At 46.1% G+C, this 10,045-nt stretch overlaps 1 protein-coding gene across 1 annotated transcript in view; it reads left to right on the top strand.

Moving 5' to 3' along the window:
• The first annotated feature begins 1,187 nt into the window (after window positions 1-1,187).
• The window catches only part of OPN4 (opsin 4), a 34,522-nt gene continuing 25,664 nt past the window's right edge, over window positions 1,188-10,045 (top strand). The window contains 3 exon segments of the mRNA XM_020994724.2: window positions 1,188-1,785; window positions 8,763-8,784; window positions 8,787-8,907. Of these exon segments, the coding sequence (XP_020850383.1) occupies window positions 1,642-1,785; window positions 8,763-8,784; window positions 8,787-8,907 (287 nt within the window). The 5' untranslated portion in view covers window positions 1,188-1,641.

Genomic DNA, 10,045 nt, shown 5'->3' with positions numbered 1-10,045 from the left:
CCCTTGTACAAGACTCCCATCCAGTCTCTGCTATGGAGACCTCTGGTGAGGGGAAACCCACCCCTCCCAAGGCAGTCCACTGCACAGTACAAGAGCCCTGATGGTGAGGGAAGCTTCGCTTATTCTTTCTCTCTTAGTTCACCATTCTCCCTAGTTCTGCTCTTTGAGGCAAAGCAGAACAAGTCCCAGAATCAGAGACTTAGGAGGTCATTTAGCCCAACCCCATCTCTCTCTAGTCAATCTCTACCCATTGGTCAACCAGGAGGCACAGTGGAAAGAGCACTGAGTCTGAGGACCTGGGTTCAAATCTTGACTGATTCTCTTATGGCCTTGAGTATCTTCCTGAGCATCAGGAATTCTGTTTGTAAAGCAAGGCATTTGGATGAGATAAGACATCTGAGGCCTCTTCCTGCTTGAGATCTATGACTGACCCATCACTTGAAGGTCTCTAGTGAGATACAATTATTGAATTGATCTCCTGTCAATACAAATCCAGATTCTAATCTGCTGGATGGGAACCTTGTGGACCCGCTTATGCTTGAGCATGGCTATTCAGGCCTTTATGCCCAGAGGCTATTGTAAAAAAATTACTCTAGCCAGTGACACGAGAAGATTGACCTGGCCAAAGCAAGAGTTTCCCTTAAATGCGACTCTGAATGAATTCAGCATTGAATTGGAACTCTAGAAATGGTTATCGGGCCAGTAACAATTATCATCCTGGGCAGACTCAGGGAGATGTGGTTCTGGTCAAACCTTCCCAAATAATAAGAAACACTAGCCCCAGGCTTTGGGGAATGTGCCCGGGAAGTCACCTGGCATCATGATTTTCTGATGATCCCTCATTTTTCTTCATGGAGAACTAGAATCGATTTTTTTTTTTTAGTGAGGCAATTGAGGTTAAGTGACTTGCCCAGAGTCACATAGCTAGGAAGTATTATGTGTCTGAGGCCAGATTTGAACTCAGGTCCTCCTGACTCCAGGGCTGATGCTCTATCCACTATGCCACCTAGCTGCCCCCTAGAACTGATTTTTTATGGATCAGTATTCACCATCACTGCCCCTTACTCCAGTTCCCAACTAAATAGTCTTGTCGGGTTCTAGCTTAAGTCCTGAGATGCCCTGAATTTCCCATCTCTAAGCCTGACTTGCCCTCTTCCCTACAGATTAAGGGAGGGTGAGGTCACCCAGCAGCCACAAATGTACCATCAAGGACTAATTCTTGGACCAGCTGTGGCACACCCCCATCTCAGCTCCCTCTCCGTCTGCTCACAAAACATACACACCTTCCTTCATCTGATGTTAGCACAAACCAGGCTGTTAGTTAAGGATAACATTTACAGTTTGATGCAGTTGACCAAGGTCCTGACTGGGCATGTGCCAGTCCCTCAGGCCTTGATATTTAAAGGGGCAGACCCTGGCTGCTGTAGCTTCTGGACTGCTGATGTGACACAGTCACAAAACTCCACCGAGCAGCCCAAGGCAGGGTCTCACTTTCTGGGAAGAAAGAGCCCTGAAGTCTACCGTGGACAAAAGGAAGAGAAGCCAGGGGACAGCAAATGAACCAGGACTGAATGTAGGTGCTTTGAGCTAAGCCAAAGTATCTTCCCAAAGGGCAGCAGCAATGAATGTTGCCCTCTCAACATGAATCCTTCTCCCAGGCTAAGGGGTCTCTCCTGCCCAGTTCAGAACACCAATTGCACCAAGATTGTGACCTCCATCAGTGAGTGGAACAGCACAGAAGTGGATTCCTACCATGTGGTCAGTCTTCCTCCCATTACTCCCACGGTAAGTCAGGTCATGGAATCATTTTTTGGTCCTATTAGACCATAGCTATCTGGGAGGCAGATGGTACTTGCACCTTCCCTAACTTTCCCCATCCCCACTCTACACCTGAGCCGGCCAGGGTAACAGTTCCTAGATCAGAGGGTGAAAAAAGATGGTCAGTAAAGGTCAATGAAGCATCTAGAAAATTACTCTTTGTCAAGTCAGCCATTTCAGAAAAGGGCAGAGTCCCCCCAGAGTCAAGCATGAGAATGGTGAATTGGAATTCCCCCACAGCATCTTTGAGGGAATAAGATGGTGAGATTTTTGATGAAGGGAGAGCCCTAGAATCCGAATTGGGCACCTAGTTTGCTAGACCCAGAACAAGGACCCCAGATCTTCCCCTAAGCTATCATGGAACTTTATTGGTGTGGCTGTATGGTCATCTTCCTCTTCAGAAGGGACAAAAGCATGGTAGAGTTCCTTTCTGGCATCTTTCTAATACCTTGCTAAAGGAAGGAGGTCAAGATGATTGTCCCTATCTCAACTTTAGCCAGCAGGCAATAAATAAGCCCCAACTACAGAAGGAAGCTTTACTAGATTGCACCAAGACTTTTCCTAGCCCCTCTATCTATTATTGTGTTACACTAAGCAAGTTACTTAACTTCACCTATAATTCTATTAATCCTAAATTCCTGTGATCTGTCCTCATAGGAGCATAGATTTAGAACCTTGGAGATCATCTAATTCAACTCCCACATTTTTCAGATGGGGAAACTGAGGTCCATGGAGGTTAAGTCACTTCTCCAATCAGTAAGTGGTAGAGCCAGGATTTGAACCCCGGCCCCCAATTCCAGATGCAGAATTTTCCCCCATTGCCTCAATAGGTGAAGAGGGTGAGGTAAGGCATCCCAGGTATGGAGGGGAATGTGAACAAAGGCAGAGGCAGGAAAGCACATTCATCATCAACGACCCTCGTAACAAGAATTTAGCAAACGCTTACTAGTGTCAGGCACTCAGCTAAGTGCTAGGGGTACAGAGAAAGGCAAAAACACAGTCCCTGAGCTTGACAGGCTACATTCTAATGACAGACACAACATGCAAATAACTGTGAATCTGCAAGATAGGTACAGATGTGTACAATAGGAGGGTAATTTCAGAGAGGAAGGTACTAGCAGATGGGGAGGCGGGTAAGACAGAGATGATCAGACAGAGACAGAGAGAGATGAGGAGAGACAGAGAAAGACAGAGACAGAGAGTCAGCCAGACAGAAAGAGATGGGAAGAGATCGAGACAAAGAGACAGAGAGAGAGAGATGGGGAGATACAGAGAAACGGAGAGACAGAGACAGAGAGACAGCTAGACAATGAGAGACAGAGACAGAGAGAGACAGAGAGATGAGGAGACATACAGAGAGAGATGTGGGGAGAGAGATAGATGACAGAAGAGAGAAATGAGGGAAGAGAGAGATAAGGGATGGGAGGGAGAGAGAGAGACAGAGAGAAAGGGAGGGAGAGACAGAGAGAGACAGAGACAGAGAGAGACAGAGACAGAGAGACAGAGACTGAGAGACAGAGACAGAGAAAGCCAGGAAGTAGAGAGGAGGAGGGAGAGCATTCCAGGCATGAGGAACAGCCAGTGAAAAGGCCTGGGTTGAGCTGGGAGGTGAAGTGCCCTGTACTGGGAACAGCCAGTATAACTGGAATGTGAAGTACGTGGAGGGGAGTGAAGTGAGAGAAGACTGGAAAAGGAGGAGGGGGCCAGCGTGTACAGGACTTTAAAAGCCAAATAGCAGATTTCCTATTTCCCGGGGTAATAGGGAGCCACTGGAGTTCACTGAGACATGCTTTGTTTATTTGTTTTTGGTGGAGAACAAGGAAAGATGCCCATCTCTCTTTTTTTTTTAATATAAATTTATTTATTTTTAGTTTTCAACATTTACTTCCACAAGATTTTGAATTCCATAGGGGGCAGCTAGGTGACGCAGTGGATAGAGCACTGGCCCTGTAGTCAGGAGGACCTGAGTTCAAATCCGGCCTCAGACCAAATACTTGATATTTACTAGCTGTGTGACCCTGGGCAAGTCACTTAACCCCAATTGCCTAAAAAAAAAAAAGATTTTGAATTCCAAATTTTCACCCCATCTTTCCCCTCCCCCCACCCCAAGATGGCATGCATTCTGAATACCCTTTCCCCTAGTCTGCCCTCCCTTCTATCTCTCCCCCCCTTCTCTTATCCCCTTCCCCTTCTATTTTCCTGTAGGGCAGGATAGATTTCTGTACCTCATTTCCTGTATTTCTTATCTCCCAGTTGCATGTGGAAACATTTTTTTTAAACATGTGTTTTTTAAACTTTGGGTTCCAAATTTTCTCCCTTCCTCCCACCCCACCCACCCTCATTGAAAAGGCAAGCAAGTCAATACAGGCCATACATGTAAAGTTATGCAAAACATTTCCATAGTAGACATATTGTGAAAAACTAACTCTATTTCCCTTAATCCTATCCTTTCCGCCCCATTTATTCTATTCTTTCTTTTGACCCTGTTTCTCTTCAGAAGTACTTCCTTCTGATTACCCCTTTCCCAATCTGCCCTTCTGTCTATCATCCCCCTGCTCTCTTCTCTCCTATTTTCCTGTAGGGTAAGACAGATTTCCATACCCAGTTGAGTGTGTATGTTATTCCCTGCTTAAGCCAAATCCTATGAGAACAAGATTCCCTCATTTCCTCTCACCTTCCCCTGTTTCCCCTCCATTGTAAAAACCTTTCTTGTCTGTTTTGTGCGAGATAATGTACCCCATTCTACCTCTCCCTTTCTCCTCCTAGTGTAATCCTCTCTTTCCCCTTAATTTTATTCTCCAGATATCACCTCCTTGTCTTCAACTCACCCTGTGCCATCTGTCTATCTATCTATCTATCTATCTATCTATCTAGATGACCATCTTTGCTGGGGTTGTGAGCAATACAAAATCAGCCTTGAAAGGCTGAGTCAAATTTTCCATGCTACATAATCAGATTTTCCTAGAACTTACTGTAAGAAGGGCAGATATTTTCAGAAGGTAATTCTCCTTTTTGGAGGGCTTGGGGGCCAGGGGGAGGAAGGAGAAGTGAGGGAGGAACAGCCCGTAACTGGTTCTGGAACTCAGCCAGTCCTCCCCTCAGAGAAGAGGGAGGGGATGTGGGAGAGAAGAAAGGAGACTCCAGAGAGGTTCAGAACCCAGATAATGAGGAGGGCAAGAGGTTGGCAGGAAGATGTTGATAGTGTGGATAGATATAGGTAGAACAGCATAGAGGGCTGGCCTTGGAGTCCAGAAGATCTGACCTCAAGTCCCTCCTTGGACCCTTAAATAACTGGGTCACGTGGGCATCAGTCAGTCAGTCAAAAAGCCTTTATCAAGTCCTTACTATGAGTCAGGCACTGTGCTAAGACCTAAAGATACAGAGAAAAGCAAAAAACAATGCCAGACTCTGGTTTTGCCACTTCACCTCAGTTCAGGCCTGTTTCTTGATCTGTAAGATAAGGGGGTTGTGCAAGATGGCCTCTGAGGTCCCTTGTACATCTACGATCCTATGAACTAGTTTTTACAGGGAGTGGGGAGAACAGGACTAGATCACTTTATAAAGAAAGGAGGAAGCCACCAGTCCGGGAGAGTTATTCCCCATGATACCTTTATGTATCTCTGCTCTAATAGTTGGCCTCCTGTCCAAGTCAAAGTGACCAAAGCAGAGAGATCGATAGCCATGTGGCCAAAACTAAGGTCATCCCCTAAAAGCAAAGGAAGGAGGGAGGGAATGACTCACAGTGTCCCTCCCCCCGGTGGGGGGGGGGATTCCCTGGGGCAGCATAAAGGGAAGTTCTGGATGGACAGCCTCCGTCTCACACAGGCATGTTCCCAGCAAGAAGGAAATGATGATAATAACAACTGACATTTATGTAGCACTTTAGGGTTTGCCAAATACCTCGCCGCCACGGCATCATTCGATCCTCACGACCTCCCAGCGCTATTCCCTTCTTCGTGCTGTTGTACTCTCTCACTGAGTTTCCCCCTACTCTCAGGGGCCCCTGGGCTTGGGCTACACAGAAAAGATGGTCTGGGTTACTCAGAACATTAAATTCATTTTAACAAACGTTTATTAAATGCCTACTATGTTCAAGGCACAGGAGCTAGACAAGAAAATGTGCATGGGCCAGATTACCTGGATAATCATGCGCCAGGGGCTGCCCTAAATTCTTACCCTTTACAAGCCTGGCTGATGGAAGCTCCTAACCTCTCCCCAGCTTTCCTCCAATGGGATGAGAGCTGGATAGCGTTGTTGTTTTAATTCAGCCGTGTCCCAGCACTGCGGCTTCCAGCCAGAAGAGGATCAATCCCAGTCAGCCACAAACCTCTGCCAGGGGAAGATCCCCCTCTCCCTCCCCTCCCAAGGTCATTACCCTCTGTTACCGGCCCATGCTCCACTGCGCTTCTGGAGGCAGGAAGGCAGCGCTTAGAGGTTTAGTGCATGGGTCCCTATCTCAGCTCCGTCAGGAATCCACAGCATAGCAAGACTTTCTTGGGATAAACGAGACTTCCTCATTTATCCAATCAGAGTAAGAATACATGCCCTGCACCACTCCTGGGGAGGTGGGTTGGAATCAAATGTCATAACAGAGGTGAATATATTTTCCAACGTGCAAAGTAGTGTCCAGGTGTAAAGGATTATCATTAGAGGAGAAAAAAGGTGAGCTGGATCGTGTTTGCTTCACCAGGAGAAGGAAGGGGCCTGGGGCACAGGTCCCGGTTGTCATTAGATCATTGATCATAGACCTGGAGGTGTAAGGAACCTTCTGAGTCATCTGGCTCGGCCCTCTCATTGTATGGTGAGGAACCTGAGTCTCAAGGCAGTGAGTACTTTACCCAAGCTCACTCAGGTAGTAAGCATCAAAGGTGGGAGTGGAACTCAGGTCCTTTAATTGTAAAACCAGGGCTGTATGAAGTTGCTTCCCCTACTTGAAGGTAGGAGGAAGACTTCAGATTCCCCTCAAAAGAGGAAGGGATTCCTCCAATGCTCTCCCCTCTTAGAGGACATTCTATCTACTCTAGATAGATCTTATATCTATCTAGTTCCTGTTGTTTCTTCATTAGACTGTAAGCCTTTTAAAGGCAGGGTCTATATTCACCTTTCTTTATATTGCCAGCACTTAGCCCGACTTAGACTTGACTTCCCCCCTCCTACTCCCAACTCAAAAAAGAAGCTGATTTGGGCTACATTATCTTGATATCTTGATAATGCTGGAGGGAAATGGAGGAGGCCTGGAAATTGTCTTAAATTTTCTCCTAGGCCTATTTTAAAAAAACAAACAAACTCTTCCAATGACCTTAATGCACTTAGCTCCTCATTTGCAATAGGAACTGGACTAAAGAGAGTGTGGAGAGCTGGATTCTTTTTTGTTTGTTTGTTTTTCGGTTAGACAATTGGGATTAAGTGACTTGCCCAGGGTCACACAGCTAGTAAGTGTTTGGTCTGAGGCCAGATTTGAACTCAGGTCCTCCTGACTTCAGGGCCGGTTCTCTATCCACCGTGTCACCTAGCTGCCCCTGAGAGCTGGATTCTGAGTCAGAACAAGCTGGATTCACTTGAGTCGGAGGGAGAGGGGAGAGAGGAAAGAGAGAAGGTGGAGCTTCATTTGAAAACAAAATTTAATTATTGAAAAGAAAAACCTGGTTTCCAGTCCTAGCTCTAGTCACCTAGCTAGATGACCTGGGCAAGACACAAAACTCCAAAATCAGAATCAATGCTTGCGCTGTGATTTCATCCCAATGGAGAACTCTGAGTGAAGAGTTCTCTATCAAAGCAACTGGGACCCGCTCTGCCCATGGTCACTCAATCAGTATGTGTCATCCTGACTGAGGCCAGCTTTTTGCCCACTATGCCACGCTGCCTCCTGATGGAATCATAAGTGCAGTCAAAAAATCATTTAAGAAAGCCTACTTGCCCCACCTCCGTGGTTTGTTGGTAAGTGATGGCATCTATTAACCTTAAAGCCTCATTGGAATGTGAGTTCTTATTAGAGAAGGTAAGTAGAATGTTTTCTTGGGCCTCAGAAAATCTTGGGTGGTCTGAATTATTTTTTCTAATTCAATCTGAAGATTAGCTTTCCTCCTTAGAGGCCCAATTATTCGAGACCAGCCCCGGGGCTTCCCTAACACCAGATTTTCAAGAAGCTTAGGTTCCTCAGGTGTCTTTCTAACTCTGGGTCAGTCTTATGAGAATTTTTTTCTGTAAAGCCCTAGGTGAGGAATCTGAGATCAGTCGTGCTTGGGAATTAAGAAGATGGGAGCCTGTTTGCCCAGCTGGTGGTTTTCCACGGTTACTGGCTCTGGAGTCTTTGCAATGGAAGTCTCAGGGGCTTGATTAGAAATAAGTGATTGGCCGCTTTCTCAATGGCAAGGAGAGGAGAGAATGAGAGGCGGGAGAGACAGAATGCAAATCTGAAAAGAAAAGAAAATTGAATAAAAAGTAGTCAATTTGATAAATTTAATAAAAATTTAATAACAAATTTAATAATAAAAAAAGAAATAGGGATATAGGAAAGATAATTCTCTGACTCCTAATTAAAAAAAAAAGAAAGTAGTCTCTTACTTGGAAGTATTTTCATCCTTCCACGATGTGCTCATCATCTTAGCCTGTATTAACTTCATGTTAAAGCATGAAACCGTAGGGCATTCTTTGCTTCCAACAGGAGGCACTGAGGCTGGAGATGCCGTCTGGAGACGAGCTGGCAGGAGAAGTGCACAGAAAGCACCTCCCTCCTTTTCTCCCTTCTACAGAGTCTTCTTTGTCTGCCCCTGCTCCCAGAAAACTAGGCCATCTGCTCTCCCCCAGCAGAGTCTCATCACACTCTCACTTTAATCTCACCATGCCTCAGTTTCCTCATCTGCAAAATGAGGGGGTTAGAACAGATGGCCTCTGAGCTCTCTTTTAGGGCTATGAATTTCTGTTCTTTTCGTCTCTCTCCTTAGGCAGTGGGGTTGCCACCCAGCTCCGGAATATCTTCCCTACAGCAGACGTCCCGGACCATGCCCACTATACCATTGGTGCTATCATCTTGGTCGTGGGTTTCACAGGAGTGCTGGGAAACCTGCTGGTCATCTACACATTCTGCAGGTACTTGGCCCTGGGCACACAGGGAGTTGGGTTCACACTCAGCAGGGAAAATGGAAAGAGAACTCATGGGATCCTCAGATCAGCTGGTATGTGAGGAAGACTCACTAAAAGTAATGAATGAGGCTGCCCAGGCCATAGAAATGGCCAACAGGGCTGGTGGGCAGAGAGCTTGGAGCAAGCTGCCAAGAGGCAAATTCAGGCTTAATAGCAGGAGAAACATCCTAACAGAGGTGGAATGAAGTATCTCTGACAGGGATGTCTTCCGACAAAGGCTGGATGGCCAGGTGTATCAGGTGTATCATAACGGGAATTCTTTTCCAGATGTGGATTGACTAGGTGCCCACTGGGGTCCCTTCCAATTTGGAAAAATTCTGTGATTTTGGGTAACTTTAGATGCCTCTGGCTCATAGCAGGAGCAGCTGTATTTGTTTCTTTGGGTGGCAAGGGCATCTTCATTGCCCCTTCTTAATTTTTCTCTTACATTGTGATACTCCAAACACACACACACACACACACACACCACACACACACACACACACATGCAGAACCCTTTCAGTCATTCCCTCATCCCTCTGTGGAGAATAAGTTCCTCAGTCACTTTCCTCCCTCACCTGAGGGCAGAGAAGCATTAAAGAACTGGAGAAGTCATGGGGGGGGCATGTTGGATGAGGGAAGGGGGCAGAAATGGGGATATAGGAAGGACCAAAGACAATTCTCTGACTCTCAATGCTGCTGAAGGCCAGGCCTGGCCTGAATTTGAGAATGAATGGGATTCTTTCCAGTCCCATCCCATTGGTGACTGAATCAAAGGCCTTAAGCTAAATTTTGGATTCTGGTTTCTAATCCATTCTGCTATCCACTTTTGTTTTATAGATAAAATTTTCCCCAAGGTCAGGCCCAACTGTTCTAAGAAAGGTCTTTAAACTGTTCCCCTTCCAAGGTCAGACAGCTGTGCTAGCGTGATATCCTGGTGAATTGAGCTCTTGGAACTCACTGTTCTGCTTGGCCTTCATAGGCCTCCATTTTCTTTATAACCTGTTGTAGCCAAGACCTCCCATGCCCCTTTCTCATGGGAATCCATTCTTACACTGATATGGTGAATTCCTCTTGCCTGAAACATCAGAGTTCTGGGGAGGGG

Source organism: Phascolarctos cinereus, unplaced genomic scaffold (genome assembly GCF_003287225.1).
Source record: "Phascolarctos cinereus isolate Bilbo 61053 unplaced genomic scaffold, phaCin_HiC Scaffold_3;HRSCAF=262, whole genome shotgun sequence".
Taxonomy (NCBI): Eukaryota; Metazoa; Chordata; class Mammalia; order Diprotodontia; family Phascolarctidae; genus Phascolarctos; species Phascolarctos cinereus.
The sequence above is the reverse complement of the archived record's forward strand: the minus strand, read 5'-3'. Positions and strand labels throughout refer to the sequence as shown.